This window comes from Salvia miltiorrhiza, chromosome 4 (genome assembly GCF_028751815.1).
Source record: "Salvia miltiorrhiza cultivar Shanhuang (shh) chromosome 4, IMPLAD_Smil_shh, whole genome shotgun sequence".
NCBI lineage: Eukaryota > Viridiplantae > Streptophyta > Magnoliopsida > Lamiales > Lamiaceae > Salvia > Salvia miltiorrhiza.
Genome location: NC_080390.1, coordinates 51,822,177 through 51,841,192, shown reverse-complemented (window position 1 = coordinate 51,841,192; position 19,016 = coordinate 51,822,177). Strand labels below are relative to the sequence as shown.

At 33.9% G+C, this 19,016-nt stretch overlaps 1 protein-coding gene and 1 long non-coding RNA gene across 3 annotated transcripts; both read right to left on the bottom strand.

The window, feature by feature from the left end:
* Nucleotides 1-968: 968 nt before the first annotated feature.
* Nucleotides 969-11,975, bottom strand: LOC131020433 (uncharacterized). Of its 2 annotated transcripts, none has more exons than XM_057949221.1 (8): nucleotides 11,705-11,975; nucleotides 4,760-4,988; nucleotides 4,469-4,673; nucleotides 4,288-4,378; nucleotides 4,049-4,194; nucleotides 2,222-2,465; nucleotides 2,040-2,144; nucleotides 969-1,971 (listed from the first exon to the last, which is right to left on the bottom strand). In XM_057949221.1, exons 2-8 carry the CDS (start codon nucleotides 4,980-4,982, stop codon nucleotides 1,132-1,134), a joined length of 1,854 nt encoding a protein of 617 aa, XP_057805204.1. In that variant the 5' UTR covers nucleotides 4,983-4,988; nucleotides 11,705-11,975; the 3' UTR covers nucleotides 969-1,131. The 2 variants fall into 2 exon arrangements, with proteins under 2 accessions (XP_057805204.1, XP_057805203.1); XM_057949220.1 differs by lacking the exon at nucleotides 11,705-11,975 and adding an exon at nucleotides 5,228-5,370.
* Nucleotides 11,976-14,588: 2,613 nt separating this feature from the next.
* On the bottom strand, nucleotides 14,589-15,592 carry LOC131020432 (uncharacterized). The gene is made up of 2 exons (XR_009100690.1): nucleotides 15,209-15,592; nucleotides 14,589-15,005 (listed from the first exon to the last, which is right to left on the bottom strand). It is a non-coding gene; the product is annotated as an uncharacterized LOC131020432 (long non-coding RNA).
* Between the last annotated feature and the right edge of the window lie 3,424 nt (nucleotides 15,593-19,016).

The following is a 19,016-nucleotide window of genomic DNA, read 5'->3' as shown; positions in this document are numbered from 1 at the left end:
AATAATAATAACAACATTTTCATAGATAATATAGTTCAACATTTACTAAAAAAAATTTTGGGGGCATTCAATACATTTTAGACATTTTTTACTAAAATACAAATATAATAATAATAATAATAATAATAATAACAACATTTTCATAGATAATATAGTTCAAAACATTAGCTAATTTTTTTTGGGGGGGCATTCAATACATTTAGACAGTTTTTACTAAAATACAAATATAATAATAATAATAATAATAACAACATTTTCATAGATAATACTTAGTTCAACATTTACTAAAAAATTTTTGGGGGCATTCAATACATTTTAGACATTTTTTTTACTAAAATACAAATATAATAATAATAATAACATTTTTAGACATATTATATAAAAAAAAATTATTTTTTTTCAAAATTTGGGGGGGGGCTCTAGCCCCCCCTAGCCCCCCCCCCCCCCCCCCGGCTCCGCCCCTGATGATTATAATAATTTGCAACGAATTACAGCACGTATTTTCATTTATAGCAAAAATATCTCTAAATATCTGGGATGATTCCAACATTAATATTATGATTTTCATAATATCAATGACCACCGCAATTTCTTCAAGCAGCAGCATTCTTATCATTGTAAGGGATAATAACTAATTGGGTGCAAAAAAACATTAAATTATCAACGTAAATAAAGTTATAGTATTTCCGTAAAATCACTAATATTTTTTAATAAATTAATAGTATTAAATAAAAAAAATTAAAAATTGCGTCAAAATTTTGGACCTGGCATTAATCACTTTACCGTTAACACACCAAAGATAAAAACACTAATATTTCTTTTAGAACCACTAATATTGTTCCAACTATTCCTAAAAAAAAAATATTGTTCCAACTTGGCAAAAGTTGCATGATCGGGTTGTCATTTCCAATTTTTTTTTAGAATAACAAACTAAAGTTAATTTGCATAGATCCGGACTTCCGCAATAATTTGGGTGGAAAAGTGCATTTTTTTTCTCCATTCTTAAAATAAGGAGATTAAATACTTCAAATCAATTCTTAGTACACAAGATGGATCAGATCAGGCAAAGGTCCGAGGCCCACGAGAGAGAAAATCGATTCGACCCGACAAAGCAAACGGGTCGGGGTGGGATTATGTGGTGAGTCCATACCCGAAGGTAAACAACGGGTCATAATGCTTATCCCCAACATTCATGGGCAGCTGGTCAACGGTCTTAAACCAAGTGCGCGGAAGCCTGCCCGTAAACCCATAATCACCGAACAGAACATCGGCGACGCCCTGCCCCTCAGTTCCGGGCAGCCACGCCGCCACGAGTGCGTCGATCTGCCCTAGATACGGCTCGATCACGACGGGCCGCCCCGTGACCAGGACCACCACGCACTTGACGGAGCCGCACACGTTCGATATAGTACTCGGGCCGGGCTCGGGCAGGGTGAGGTTGACGCTGTCGCCGAATGTCTCCGCGTAGGGCGGCTCCCCCACCACCACCACCGCGTACGAGAATCCGTTCTGCTTCACATAGCCCGCGTCCGGGTTCTCGCTGAACACCACTTCCGTTTCGGGGCCCACCGCTTTCCTGATGGCGGTTAGTATGGTCGTGCCGGAGGTGATGTTGCCGCTCTGGCCTTGCCACTGGATGGTCCAGCCGCCGCACTGGTTGCCGATGTTGTCGGCGTGTGTGCCGGCGACGAGGATCTTTGGTGCATTCTTGTCGAGCGGGAGCAATTGCTTGTTCTTGAGCAGCACCGCCGATTTTCTCACCGCTTCTCTCGCTAGCTCCCGGTGTTCCTCACAGCCTAGGTACTTGCTCATGCTGTAGTCAGACAGCGGGTGCTCGAATAGCCCCATTGTGAATTTAACTCTTAGAATCCTCTTCACTGCATCGTCGACTCGACTCATCGAGATGAACTTGTTCTTCACCAGAAATGTGAGGCCGTCGATGAATTCAGTGTAATTGTATGGAATCATAATCTGCAATCGAAATCACCTAATTAATTAATTAAAGTTTTCATAATTATTTTAATTTCAATCACACTGACCATGTCGATCCCAGCGTTAACTCCGGCGAGGATTGAATAAGTATAGTTTGCATGAGGTGGCGAGGTAATCCTGTCAATTCCCTCCCAATCTGATATCACAAACCCCTTCATATATATTTTCAAAAATTAATCTAAGTTAGTTGGAATTTGGCATTAATATATTTTGGTTGGTAATTAATTACTCTGAAGCGCTGGAGTTTCTTGAGGAATCCGGTGATGAGGCGGCGATTGGCGTGCATTTTGAGTCCGTTCCAGCTGGAGTAGGAGATCATAACAGTGGAGACGCCCTTGATGACGGAATCGTAGTAGGCGGGCATGTGGATGCTCAGCAGTTGGTGCATACTTGCTACTGTGTTGTTCTCGTTTATGCCTTTGGTTGTTCCACCGTCGCCAACATAGTGCTTCGCGCAAGCGATAACCTTGTCTCTGCAAACAGACATACATATCATATACACACATTATTCAACAATGAATTCAGATTCTTGAACAACAAACTGTCCCAATTTTGTTTCTTATATTTGCCTCTTTTTTAACTTTTGTTTTTTTTATTAAATGCCAAAACAGCTACTTCTTGAATCCATCCACATGCAACATATTTCTACCCAAAACTTTCATTAATTCCAACATATAGCAGCCAAATTTATAGTCCAGTACCACAATCAGAAATAGGGTTGTAATCGAATCGAATCGAAGCGAATATCAACATATTCGATTCGTATTCGTGAAATGAAACTATTATTCGATTCGTGATTCGATTCGAGTTCGAATATTAAATTTGATTCGTTATTCGATTCGTTGATATTTTCGAGTTATTCGATTCGATTCGAGTATTCGATTCGTTGTATAATAGTTCCTTAAATTGTTTTTCCGAATATTCGATTCGAGTATTCGAATGGTATTCGATATGATTCGATTCAAAAATATTCGATTCGAAAATCTGAAGTGAAAAAAATCTGGGTTCGTAATATGCCTCCAATTTCACAAAACTTCCATGGATCACCATTAAACTAAAATCTGCAGCTTCCTTCAGCAAAAGCAACAGTAGAAAGATGGAACGGCAAAGTTCACACAATTTTTGGATACAAACATTAACATAAAATCGAAATTGGAAAACAAAAATCAAACCCAATTTGATCCAGGCGGCGACACGGCGCGGTGCAGATGCAGGCGCGACGAGCGGCGCGGCGACGCCGTGCAGGCGCAGATCTTCGGCGGGGGTGCGACGACGCGGTACAGGTGGTGCGGCGACACTGTGCAAGCTCTGGAGCAGGGCGGCGAGCAGACCTGTGACGCGGTGCAACCTCTGGAGTAGGCGGCGATGCAGATGCAGGCGGCGACACGGCGCGGTGCAGATGCAGGCGCGACGAGCGGCGCGGCGCGGCGACGCAGTGCAGGCGCTGCGGCGGCGCGGTGCAAGCGCAGATCTTCGGCGGGGGTGGGGCAGAGAGCGATGGAGGCGACGATCGACAGGGCGGCGCGGCGACTTGCGTGGGGAAGAAGAGGCGGCGCAGAAATTTTTTCAAACCCTCAATTGCAATTTTGAAATGGGGAAGAAGAGGCTACACTCTTTAGGGCAGCAACGCGGCAGACTGCTAATTAGATTTAGGGCTACACTCTTTTTTTATTAGTATTTTTTTTAAAGAGAGGGTTAAAAAATGAGATATTACAAAAATAATAATTTAAATATTGATATTCTATATATATAGTATATATACACAATAAGGGTCAGAATTAAACATTAAAAAATTTTAATTAAAATTATATATATATATATATATATATATATATATCGAATCGAATATCTACGAATATCGAATCGAATATCAAAATTTCATATAAGTATTTGAATGATAATCGAATCGAATCGAATATTTATTATCGAATACGAATCGAATAATTTCGAATACGAATCAGGCAATTTCGAATCGAATCTCGAATCGAGCAAAATTATTCGATTCATTTACAACCCTAATCAGAAATTATTTTTGAAAATTTGGAGAAGAACTTACTGTCCGGCGAGGTAAGGGACGCCCTTTCGAGAATGAGGTGGTATGTCTCCTTGTAAGCCGGGGATGAGTTCAGTCATTGCACGAACTATGCTTGGATCTTCACTATAGCTCTCGTAGCAACGACCCCATCTTGGATCTCTGCACACCTATTATTAACACACCAAAATCACTTCTTTTTCATCTTATACAAGATTACTAATTTACTATATATATATATACAAGATTATTTGCAATTTTACCGCAATGCAAGGTGCAAAAGTATAAGGAATTCCTGTAGCTCTGATTTCAAGAGCAGTTGCTGCTCCGATTCTCTTCACCAGTTGTGGATCTCTGTTTTCGAATGAAAATATATTTCAATCAGTTGAATTGGCTAAAATTAATCACAAAATATTATTCAACAGGAAAATAAAAATGACTTGCCTAGTAGCACCTAGACCAATGTTGTGAGGGAAAATGGTGGCATTGTACACATTGTTATGCCCATGGACTCCATCAATCCCATAAATCATGGGTATCCCGAGGCGGGTTGACAACGAGCCCTTCTGGAGCTCGTTGACCATGTCGACCCACACCTTAGGGGGCGCCTGTGGGGCTGGAACACTGCCTCCGCCACTCAGCACGCTCCCTGAGGCAAACTTGTATTAGAGAGGCGCGACGAAATAAAAATGAAATACTACAAATTTGAGGGCATTGCATGAGTAAATAAAGCACCAATGAAATATTTGGTCATGACTTGTGGTGAAGCGACGGATCGCTCAATCTGCACCATTTGGCCAAGCTTCTCCTCTAATGTCATCTTCTTCATTAGGTCCTTTATTCTTCGATTCAATGGCTGCTTTGGATCTCTGTATAGGACGTAATCTGCATTTGATGCGTCTGTGCAGCAACATATCACTAGAATTCCGATCAAGATTAGTGCAGTCGCTTTCTTCATATTTTCCTGAGAAAAACAAGAGTTGTGATGATGCTCAATGAATAATTAGTTATAAATATATGATGGAATTGGATTTAGGTGATCTGAGCTTGAATCATGTTAGAGGAAGGGCAGTGATGAAAAGGGTGTGAGCACATGTGAATGTGGCATCTTTGACATAGAAAGAGTATTGATTATGAAATGAACAAATTAAGCATAATGCTACCACGTCTGATCATAACAAATTAAGCATAATGCTAACTTACAGTTATTCCACTTCCAAGCACCTTGGTTTTGTCTTTTGTGTGTGTGTGTGGAGAGAGAGAGAGAGAGTTGGGAGATGGGGTGGGATAGAGGTCGAATTTATAGAAATGTTAGCTGCAATTGTGATTTGGAATTTGAAGAATTTTACAATGTCTTATGTGGCGGGCGGAGTGATTTTGATTTTGAAATGGGAATATGATTAAATATAGGATAATTGCGTATACCGTTTTCAAAGAGAAATAGTAGTAATTTATTTTGATTGTGCAATAAATAATGGCAACGTTTTTATAGGGTAGTATGTGCTGCCCCTACTTGTACTGTATCATGTTGTCGTGAAAGTCGATACGACTTTAGAGTCCACATACCACTTTGTATCATTTGCATAATCTTCACCATTTGCATACTATTTTATCTTCAATACTAATACTAGTATGACCATTCGTGCGATGCACGACGAACATCGAAATCAACCATATGTTTTTAAATAAAAATATATAAATATTAGATAAATTATAATTAAATACAAAATATATTTTAAAAATAAATTAAAGATAAATCTCATCAATTACAAATTTTAACTTTGTATAATGTGCAATGATAATCATAGTTATTAAATAATTTCAAATTTTTTGATAATGAAAATTAACATTACACATTATTATTATAGAGTATTACACGACATATTAAATGAATAAATATTCTCATGGACTAACATAAATATAAAAAAATTATAAAATTTTAGCGAAGAGAGAGAAAATAAAATATCATAAAATTTTCATAACTTATTCGTTTTAAATTCATTTTTGATGATTTTTTTTTTACCATATTAAAAAAACTTGTTTCAAAATCAAATTTAAGATGCATATTGAATATTTTTTTCATAAATAAAATTTTGTGATGTTTAGAAAATAATTAAAATTATAAAAAAGAAGAGAAAATATTGAAAAATTTGGTGGAAGAAGAGAGAGAAAAAATAGAGGGAAAGAATGGAGGAAAAAACTCCTCTTTTATATATTATATAGATTTGATACTCATTATATATCTACAATTAATGATAATTGCATATCTATATATACAGAAACGATCACCTACCCACCGTGGGCATGCATAACGTGCCCACTATGATGTGGCAATTGTAATTATAGTAAGATAATTTTAATTAGAGTAAGATTTATTAATTCTCTTTCTTAATTAAAATTGCCACATCAGTGGTGGGCATGTTATGCTTGCCCACGGTGGGTAGGTGATCGGTTCTGTCTATATATATCCGTAAACATATAAAATTTTTAACTATATTAAGAAAGTGTGAATCAAATTTAATATTAAATTTTAATTGAATGTGGCCCTCACGTGTTCTTACAGAACACCATTTCAAGTTAAATTGCTTTGGAAATATCTATACATGCAAATATTTGTCTTCTAATAATTGGAATAGTTGTTGTGAATCTTGTGATCATTAAGAATTGAAAATTGTGGGGCGTTGAAACAAAAATAATATTTAAATACAACTTTATATATTCTATTTGAATTTAATTAAGATTAGTATTATGATAATTAATATGTGAAAATTCTCAACATATTTAAAGTGTTATGTGCAAAGAATCATATATTTGAGTTGATAACTACAAATATGAGGAGCCAATGAAGTTCGCACCATTAAGTCCGTCATCTCTCTCTCCATTGCGCACGCACACATATACTCTATATAGAGATATGTGTTCAAAAATCGAGTATTTTAAGCAAAATTTTGCTATAAAATTATCTTTTAAATTCTCAATGTGTTTTTGCAAAATTCGAGCGCATTCTCTATCCTTCAAAAGATCGAATAAAAAATACTAGTTGACAAGGAAAATTAAATGAAAGGGAAAGATAAAAAAGACCAAGGAGAAATCAAGAAGACATATTCTATCCAAAATCTTGTAAGCTAGTGGAAGATTATTCAAAAAGTCAAATGATAAGCTATTAATTGCAATATGCGTATATACATTTTTACCTGAAAATATTGGATTCGTACGTATACCTTCTTATATTATTAAATTAAATACAATAAATCTAGCTAGTTACAATATTTTTCTTCAATTTAACGCTAATTATGTACTGATCAAATTTTAAAACTCACGCACTTAAACGTTTCAACGTCAAACGTGATACAACAAAATTTGAATTTATAACGGTACTGTAAGATTTCTTTATAGGGAAAAACCGGATTCGTTGCCGATATAAATATATAAATATAATCACATGGATTTCCACAAAACTTCGACTTGACCACATTAATTGATTTAACGGTGCTTTACTTAAAAATATAGAAAATCACATTTTAAAGAATAAAATATAAATTAATGGATTTCGTGTAGATTTATCAAGTCGTAAGATAACAACGTGAATCCAACCCACCGAATAATCGATATTAGAATGCGAACTTCAAACGATTAAAAACAAACGAACCAAAACATCAAATTAATGAAGATGTGACTCTGACTAAATGGGTGAATATTGGCTAAGGTTATTTTAGATATTTTGTAGGCATCGTATCTTACAAGATGTTTTAACAGTTTTTTTTTTTTTTTTTTTTGAGAAGTTTAATAGTTTAAGTAAGAGGGAAATGTTTAAAAAATTACTAATTATGAAAGTATTTGAATAATTTAACTTATAATATCTTTTTCCTACTTCGTAAAGAAAGATCAATAATGGTTCTCTATTTTTCCTTCGTGGTCACTTGGACTATTAGATTGAAGTACATCTTTCCAATTAAATTGGAGTATTATATTTAATTGTCTAATTGAACTTATAATTTAGAGAGAGATAGAATTGTGAATCAATTAAGTTGACATTGAAGGGTAAATAACAGAACATGATAAAGTTATTTTGTTAATTGTTTTTTTTTTTGCTTATAAGTCATTAAAAAGTAAAATAGGATGGAGATAATTAATAAGTACTTGAAGCTTATTTCTAAGTTTTATATATAAGTTTTCTCCAAAAATAAAAAGTTTTATATATTAGTTGTTTCTAGCATAGCTTGGCCACCTCTATATAGAGTCACCCTTCACATCAAAGAGCTTTATAAGGTTGCTCTATAGATTTAATTTTCATCTCATTTTAAAAATAAGATTTAAAAAAAATCATTTGATTTAAAGTTAGAATTACAATAATCATAAAAAAATTACATTATAAATGAAATTTTCAATTACATTAAAAATTATAATACTCCAAAAAAAATTAAAATTACTCGCTAACAATGACTATTTTATTTATTATTAATTTTTTAATTTGGCATGTGCATAAAATGTTCGAGTACAACTCAAAAATCACAAGCCCCCTATCGAGCTAAGGGCGTGGCAGCGGGCGGGGTTCACCGAAGTGGGGCTCGAGCCCCTCGATCGAACCCTAGCTACTGGAGATGCTATAAGATTTTATCTTATCAATTACCTTTCAAAAGGTGTAAGCTTCTAAACATTTTACAAGATGTTTACTGTCATTATTAATGTGAGATTTTATTTTCTTCAATTTCTATTCAAGCGAGGAATCTAAAGCGAAAAACAAAAAAATATTAAAAAATAAAACAACCAAGTCCATTAGGATTTAATTGAGAATGTTGACAATTTACGAATAACCGCGCGCTTTCTAACTTCATAATTGAGAATGTTGACAATTTACGAACAACCGCGCACTTTCTAACTTCATCTACACTGGGCCTTTTTTCTTTAGGTAAATTGCATGAAAATATCCGACCTTATTTCAAAATCTGATTTTTTGACAAACTTTTTAATTGTAGCAAAAATATTACGACTTTTCAATTGATTGCAATGTTGGTCTGGAGACATTTTCTGGCTAAATTAAATTAGGGTCTGGAGATTTTATATATAATAATTATATCAAGTAAATAATTTATTTAAATGAAACTGGGTGACATATTATTATATAATTAACAGATAAGGTTAACGGTCGTTAAGTTAGCTGAATTGAAATTGTATTGCAAGGAAAAAAAAAAGTAAATTAAAAGAAAAACCTATGAAACCCTTGAAAGCACAGACGCGGACAAAGAGCCGAGCCTCGTTAAAACCCAAAGGAAAAAACCTTAATAATGAAAAAGAGTACCCGTCTAAGCAATAAAAACCCAAAACGGGAGGAAGAGAAAGAGCGGGGATGAAGTTTCTTCGGGAGCTTCGGCCTAACCATCGCCCCCGAGAAACCTCGGGTCAGAAAAAATAAGGACAATAAAGATAAAGATTGACCGAAAAGAGACCCCGAAGACCAAAAAAACTCAACGCCGAAAGAAAAGGCCAAGAGGCCCCTTCGATCGCAGAGCAACCAAACGAGTATCGGTCGTTATGTTAGGACTAAATAAGATCAAGAGATGGAAATTGAGATAGCCATTATAAACGGCGAAAATGAAAAGTGGTCATCAATTTAATTTTAATAAATTATACTCCCTCCGTCCACGAAATGAGTACCCACATTTCCTTTTTCGTCCGTCCACGAAATGAGTACCCATTTCCCTTTTTGGCAAGTGTACCCCACACATCTTTTTAATTAATACACTCAAAAAAGTGGGACCCTTAAACTATTCACACTATACTCCATACATTTCTTAAAACTCGTGCCGTCCACAAATGGGTACTCATTTCGTGGACGGAGGGAGTAGTAAACTTTTGAAAATTTGGATAAAATTATTCCTATAGTAAATGCAGACAAAGTTATAGCATACTAGTACAAATGAGAATATTCAACACCCATGGTTCCAACGTTGTAGTCATACTAGTATGAATGGGAAGATTCGACACTCGTCATCCCAACTAGTAACACTGACAATAGTTCTTGATATGAATGGGGACTCGCGTCCGTCCTGGCATGCAGCGACGGGTATGAATAATTAATTTCAATTCGTATTAGATGTACTAGGATGTTGTGTATATATCACAATTGGTATGAATTTGTATCAGGTGTACCGTATATTTATATAATTATATTTGATGAATAGTTGTGTGAAGTCAAATTAGAGCATTTAAATCTCTCCATGTCAAAGTTGACAAAAGTTATTGAAATTAAATTGGTGACAATTAATATTTGATTCCCACTATCCACATTATACATTCCGCACAATCCATACATATAAAAGTATGAGAACTTATTGGGTTTAAGTCCTCTGTGGTGCGGCCATTTAATTTCTTTATCTAATATTGTAAATTTATCAAAAAAAAAAAGTACGAGAACTTATTGAAATGAAACAAAAATTATACAAGAATTAATTTTGTGAAAGAAAAGGTATAAAGACTTCGAGATATATGTTTTTATTGTCTGTAATCACAATGAATTCAGTATAAATGAAATTAGTATAATAGTGTGAAATATGCATATATAATTTTTATAATAGAAATCAAATGATAGCTAACAGCTTAATTTCAATAATTTTTAGTAAAAATAATCAATGAAAACACCAAAAAATGATACACTAAATCTCAAGTAATAATGATTAATGAAACAATACAAGGTATGTGCATTGAGTTCTCTTAGATAAAAGAAAAAGAAAAAAAAGAACAAAAGGGATATATATATACTTGCAAGCATTGTGAAATTTATATATATGCATGGTGCATATCTCTGAACTACCTGGCTATGCTATTCAAGATTTGGGCTACATAGAACAATTTAAATTAATTAATCTATATATAGTTTACTAAAATTTGAGATATCTTAAAGTCATGAATTATTTTTAATTTGTAGAATATTTGTGATGAAAATAAATATTCAATCGTATATAATGTCAAAATTAATCCTGAATATTAACAGGCTAGCTAGGCCCCCTCAGTGTACTAAGCAACGATATATATTCTGTCAACAGACTCTAACACAAAAAATCCACACACATCTTAACTTGGAAAGTTGAGGACAAAGAAAAATCATACTAGTTGAAGGTTTGAAGAAGGAAGCAAGAAACTAAAAATCAAATTATAAATCTTATCACTACATATATATATATATATATGTACTTAACCCTAGCTTAAATCAAACACATGTGATGTCTGTAGGCAGTCAATTCGGAAATAGAAAATAAAACATAATTTCGAATAAAGACGCATATGCATACCAATATATATGTATAACTTGAAGAATATTGCCCTACTGAGGAAAACTGGTGCACATATAATACAAGAAACATGGTACGGTCTGTACATAAATAGCTCGGCCAATCACATGGGTGCATATATCTAACTGCGAAAACATCATAGATAGATGAGATCGATTCATCGATCAAAAGCTATCATGGTCAAATTAAAAGCACAGAAAAACAAGAAAATTAATCATATATAAACACAATTATATATATATCATATCATATTAGAAGGAGAAGGAAAACAGTGATATTCAAATAGAAATCAGATAGATATATACAAGGCCAGGCCCATATATGAAACTATATATATCTATTTCAATTAGGAGTAATATACATATAATGAAGTGGGAGGCTAGGTTATTACCAGATCTTATAAGGAAGCAAGTTGTAAGAACACAGATGTAAATATGTGATCGTTTGTTTGGGGATGAGAAATGAAGGCGTGAGGAATGAAGCCTGGTCCGAGATTGATCATCTTTCATTACAATACAAAACAATACATGCATGGAATGAAGAAAGGATCGATCTTGGAACAGCCTCCATTACTAACGCCCACTTTCTTTCTCTCTCTCTCTCTCTCGATAATGGAGCAATCAAAGGCTACTTAAAGAGGGAGACACTGGAAAGCACTCAAACTGAGATGGGTGAAAAGTAAAGTAATCGATTAGTAGGAAACATGTAATAGTGGGGTGAGGGTTTGAAAACAAGCCCAAATTTTTGAAAGCCCACATGATAGACAGGTCATATTTGGAAGTAAACTAATCAAAAGCTGCTCTATTTTGGAGCTTTGGTCTTGTCTTATTCTCCTTGTATAAATAATGTTGTGGAAAGTTGCGTATGTATATATGTGCACTGAAAATAACGAAACCAACAAAGGAATATCTCCATTCTACCTTGTCTGTCGGGAAATTAATTAATTATAGCTAGCTAGGTTTAAGTAGTTATATATTAATTAATCATTTTAGTTATAATTTAAATTGTCATATATAGTAGAACGAATATGATGAGTAATTTACTTAATTATGAGGTAATATCCACAAGATGGGTTACATATATATATTTGAATAGTACGTTTATGCTCAAAGACAAGTAGACGGAAAGATGCTCTTACTTAAAAGGAATAGGAATGAGGCATATTTTTGTGCATTCATCATAATTAAATTATAATTGTGATCATTTAAATTTTAATTGAGAATAATACTCCAATTTGAAATTGGTGACTCTAATTGGAGTGGTGAGTGGTCACCATACGTTTAGATGTACACTTAAAGCTTTTGCCAAAGAAATATTTGTACTAATGTTGAATAACAAACATCTCACTCGGGACATTTCAGATTTCCAATTCCACTTTTTTTATCGTGTCTCACTTTCAATTTTATATAGTTTTTTCTTCAATTTTAGGGATGGGTTGATTTTAGATTTCCTATGATTTATGAAACCCTCATTTGATTTGAAGTACTTACTTCTTTTGGGTATTTGATTAATGGATTTCAATTAATATTTTGCTCAATAGTTTTGTTATTTTATTTAAAATTGAGTCCTTTCTCCTACCCAAAAAGAAATCAAATCAACTATATATGGTATGGAATGTTTAATGTGATGATTGGTTACCCTTTAATTGCAGGAGATGGTCTTGGGTACAATCGGGTGTACCATACAATCGGATTGTACCATCACTTAGACCTTGATCCGAATCCGGACCTTATAAAATAACACTATTCTAACTGCAGACCGGGTCAACTCAGTTATACGGTACACCTGGTTGTACCCACGTTTTTGTACGTAGTTGCAATAATCGATTGGACAAATTAATTGATTAATCAGAAAACATATAGTATACATCAATACACACTTTGAAAGTTCCTCCCACCTTTAAACTTTAGTTTTTAGCTTCCTCGTCACGTGGTCCTACAACATTTCCATCTCTCTCAATCTTTCTTCTGCATTTCCTTGTTTTGCTTGTGCAAAACACTCACAATTTGATTACTTGTAAAGAGGAAAAGAAAAGGTAATGGGATCTTTAGTAAAATGATTTTGACAGATCATGTTCATGTCTCCTGTTTTTGGCATTGTCTTCATATGTCATGTAGCCAAAAGCTTTTGTATGGTGCATTTACCTAATTAAATAGAGTTATTAATTTTTAATTATAATTTATTAATCATAATTAAAATTTAATTATGACATACACATCTCATGCATTTAGATGCGTTATGTATGTGTGGGAAAATAATTATTTGGAATCAAATTCATGCAAAAATCCCTTTCAATTCGCGCATGCTATAGATATTATTTGGTAAACACCTCCTTTTACTATTTGGGAGGCACGTGAAAATCCCTTTCGCGCATGATATTAAGATACAGAAAAGTGATCTACATTCCCAAATATGATGGATTCAATATTTTTCTATGTATAACATTTCAGAAAATAATAATGAAATGCAAAACTAAACATCATGGAATTGTGGGAAATTAGGTAAAAAACAATAATTTTTTAAACTACTAACAACCATGAAGAATTAATGATATATATGTTACATATTTTGTATGAGTACAAGATGGGAAAACCCTATGATTATGTTATCATGATCATCGAAGTATATATATATATATAGAGAGAGAGAGAGAAAGGTTAAACAGATAATGATAAATATGTAGAGAATAGAGAATTAATCTGGAGCATCCAAATCTGTCAATCCAAGGGTTCAAATTTTATGCTGATTTTATTCCATAATTATAGCGAAAAGGATATATTTGTAATTGGACAATTATATTAATACCTTGAATTAAGATTAGCATATCCTAATTATCTATTTAATTTTTGGTAACATCATATACTGCCATATCTTCTTATTTTTCTTTTAATTTCGTCTATATATGATATTTTCAATATATCATTCACGCTAATCTCTGCAAATTATATGAAACTTTCACATTTCTTTCTCTCTCCAATCTATTCAGCCCTCTCCCCCCATTCGAACATTTTAATAATGTGTTTGTAATTGTTTTTGGCTTGTTCACAAAGTTCAAATGTTAAATATTTTATATCAGTAAAAAAAATTCGAATATTTTTGTTTAGATGTTCGTAATTTTATTAAGCTTGTTCGAAATACTTTATGTTAAATATTTTATGTTAGTAAGAGAAATTCAAATAGTTTATTTAGGTGTTCGTAATTGTTTAAAGCATGTTCAAAATGTTTTATATTAAAAAAATAAAAATAAAATCAGATTTCACAGCAGAAAAAATAAATAAAAGTGATTCGCCGAAAACATAAATGAACATAACACAATATATAAATGAACATAATACAATTTATAATTGAACAAAACACAATTTCTAAATGAACAGATATATTCAGATTTAATGATCATTCAATTTGTCGAAAAGAAAATAATAATGCTGATGCCACCAAATATGGAAGGGGACGGCGGCGCAGCGACGGCCTGCGACCGCAGCACCGTATATCAGCCGCTCACACCGTCGTGCTATTCTCCGATCTCACGCCACGTGAGTTTCGATTTTGGAAACAGATTTTGGCGACCGAAGACGATCCAGTTGCAGGGTGCTATTGGCAGAGTATGCAAGCGGTGCAGAGGGACGTGGTGGATCGGGGCCAACAGCATCAGCCATTCATCTGCCTCACGGGGAGATCTCGCAATAAGATGTCTATCAAATAATAATTTCACAAAAAAAGTTTTGAACAGTATGTATAATAAATTGAACAATCGAATAAATATTTCGAACATGTGGCAATAAAACAAATAAGATGTTCATCAAATAATAATTTCGCAATCATGAACCAAGATTTGAGAGAATTTTGGGAAACAAAAATCGCTGAATATTCAAAATAATTGAGAAAAAGAATGTACCGTCATTAGAATGCGCTCTGCCGCAGCACCCGGCCTGCCGCCGTCTGCGGGCAGTTCCCGATCTCGCACAGTCCCACTACGGCAGCGCTGCCACCGTAAACTTCAGGATCTCGCCGCCATCTGTGAACAACCACCCCCACCTCTCCCGTATCGTGGTGGCGAACGCCACCGACACCACGCCCATCTCCGCCGCACAGAGCAGTGCCGTCGATTGAAGCGATGTGCCCCTTCCTGTGGACAGCCGCCGCGAACAGAGAACAGAAGGTGGGGGAAATAGTGTAGGGTTTCGTGAATGATGATAATTGATGTTGGTGAGGGAAGTAGAATCCTTAATTGTTGGAGTAAAAAGTGGACACGGTAGTTTATGTAAAATAAGAAATACAATTCTACCCTCAAACCATTTAGAAATCAATACAAAATGAATATTCATAATTTTTTAAAATAAAATCGCCTACTAATCTAACCGTCCGATTTAACTTAATTGATGGTTATGATTTATTCTCTATTCTCTATACATAGGGTCATTCTTTGTTTAACTTGACCCTATATATATATATATATATATATATATATATATATAGGGTGCGGTTATAGTGAGAACCACACTTATCGTGAGAATATAAGAACCATTAAAATCAATGCATCTACTATATAAATTAATGCATTCGATATTAAATTTAATGCATCCGAAAATAATAAATTTTTTGCTCCCTTCAGGATTCGAACCCATGATCTGCATTCATCCACCAAGATGATGCATCCACCGTAGATCTTGATGATCGAATGGTTTAAAATGGTTCTCTGTTCTAATTTTATTTAGTGGTTCTTATTTGAACCTCTCCCTATATATATATATATATATATATATATATATATATATATATAGGGTTGGGTTCCGGTGGATCCCTATGCTTATAATAGATTCGTAGATCCAAATCTAGACCACACATTTATGACATGTGGCGCATCAAGATTGTGACACGTGGCAAGGCATTTCAAGGCAAAATCTAGAGAGAGGTAAAATTGGAATGTAATTTTCGAAATTAAAAAAAAAAAATTAGATTTTCTTAAAATAGGTATGTTTTAGATGCATAAAGTTTCATACGAGAATACATGAACTTTCATATAAAAATGCATAAAGTTTCATATAAAAATGCATAAGATTTCACCCCACCCCAACCCCACCCCCCACACCCCTGAACCCCACCCCACCCCCACCCACCCCCCACCCCCCCCAAAAAAAAAATTTATTTTTATTTTTTTAAAAACTGATTTTCTGACCACTGACCCACCCCTACCCCCCACCCACCCACCCACCCCCCCCCCACCAAAAAAAAAATTTATTTTTTTTCTCAAAAACTGATTTTCTGACCACTGACCCCCCCCCACCCACCCCCCCAAATTTTTTTTTTTTTTTGAAAATCAGTTTTTAAAAAAATAAATTTTTTTGGGGGGGGGGGGGTGGGCCAGCAATCAGAAAATCAATTTTTGAAAAAAAAAATTTGGGGGTGGGAGGGGTGGGGTGGGGGTGGGTGGGGTGGGGGTGGGGCAGGGGTGGGGTGGCGAAACTACCAGATTTATTAAAATGAAATGCATTTTGTGTATAATTTAATGCATTTTTATGTGAAAACTTTATGCATTTTTGTTTTATTTTATATGCATGTGAAACATGCCTATTTTTGGGGGGTGGTAATGGGGAGGGTTGGGGGGTGGTGTGGGCTGGATTGGGGGGTGGTATGGGGTGGGGTGGTGAAAATACCAAAACTGGAAAAATTAAATGCATTTTTCTGTTCAAAGTTATGCATTTCATGTGAAAACTTTATGCATCTTTGTGTGAAACTATATGCATCTAAAATATATCTATTTTGAGAAAATCTAAAAATATATATATATTTTTTTAATTATTAAATCCGAAAATTACATTCCAATTTTACCTCTCCAGATTTTGCCTTGGAATGCTTGGAAGCTCCTTGCCACGTGTCACCATCTTGATGCGCCACATGTCATAAATGTGTGGTCAAGATTTGGATCTAGGGATCTATTATAAGCATTGGGATCTATATGATCCCATTCCTATATATATATATATATATATATATATATATTTATATATATATATATATATTTATATATAGGGGTGGGCTACCGTGAGAGCACATCTTAAAATAAGAAATAAGAGCAATTTTTAATGTATAAATTTCATGTACAACACGTATGAATTCGTTGTATAAAGGTATGAATTGTGAAAAATAAATTTTTGCTACCTTTGAAATTCGAACTCAGGACCATAAATCCATCCAACAGGATTACGAATCAACCGTAGATCTTGGTTATCTAAGGGCTGAAAATTATTTTTATTTTATATCTTAAGAAATGCTCTTATTTTAGCCCTTCCCTATATATATATATATTATCATGAATTGAAGTGAAAATGAAGGGAAAAAAGGTTATTCAAGTAAGTGATAAGGATATTTATAATGAGACTGAAACATGAACATTTAAAAAATACGTGTATTAAATCACAGAGCAATGTGACAGTGGAAGGTTGATCTTAAATCATGCACAAAGCAAAGTATTTGGTATATGCAGAAAACTATTTTGGTTGAGATATTAGTTAAATTCGACTTTGAGCTTGGAAATATGATTCGTCTCAATTGCTGCTAGAACCAAGTTCATGAAACTACATGATTAGGAGGGTGTTTGGCTAAGCTTATTTTAAAGAGCTTATAAGCTATTAGAGCTTATAAGATGTTTCAAGAGTTTATATAGGATGTAATTTTTAAGAGCTTATGAGTTGTCAAAGTGTTTGGATAATTTAGCTTATAAGCTGGAGATATAATTTTTTTACTAGAGAGAGAAAATATTTTTTTAAAGAGAGAAAATCGAAGCAAAATGAACTTGAATGATATATGATGAAAATAATAAATTATAGTTGGAAAATATTTGTAAAAGGATTGTTGCATATGAGATTATAATAAAATAAGTTAAGGTAGATAAATTTATTTTTTGAGGAGCTTATAAGCTCAGACAAATTAACACCCTCTAGATGTGATGTTTCAAAATTGTGAGCGTAAACACAACCATACTATATGTTTAATTTTATTTAATTTATAAACACAAAATTGCGTATAAAATTAATATCTATAAATTTAAATAATTTTATTTGTCTTTTATAATTGATCTTCAAAAGATTTTTGAACAGTTTTTGGAATTTCTTAGAAAAATATACTTCCCTGATCATATTGAACTTAGAACTTTGAGAGACATTAATGTGGACGGCTTTTGCTTTGTTTCTGCTGTGGAATCATTTGAGAGATGGCAAAGCAATGAATGAAATACAAAGAAAACAACACACCGATTTTTACGTGGTTCGATCTTGTGATCTACGTCCACGGACAAGAGATAGATTTCACTACTACTCACGAGCACAAGTTACAGATTACAAAACAAGAAAATCAACAAATTAACAAGATAGAAGATGAAGCTATATATCTAACTCTCAAGATTTATAGCTTTTCTCTCAATCTTTCTATCTATGATCTCACTTTCATTAATCTAAAATGAAGAAGAGAACGCAACTTAAGTATAGCTGCAAATACACTGAACTTGGACACAACTAATGCAACTGGAATAACAGAAAATAGAAGCCTCCGGAATAGAACTCCTTTAAGTATTTGTGAAGTGTTGAAATTGCTGAGCAGATCTTAAGTAACTACTTTGCCTAACTATGCAGCCACATAACTCTACAGTTTCCAAAAAATCAAACGCCATACTTTCTTGAGTTTTGATCTTTATATTGTTAATTGAG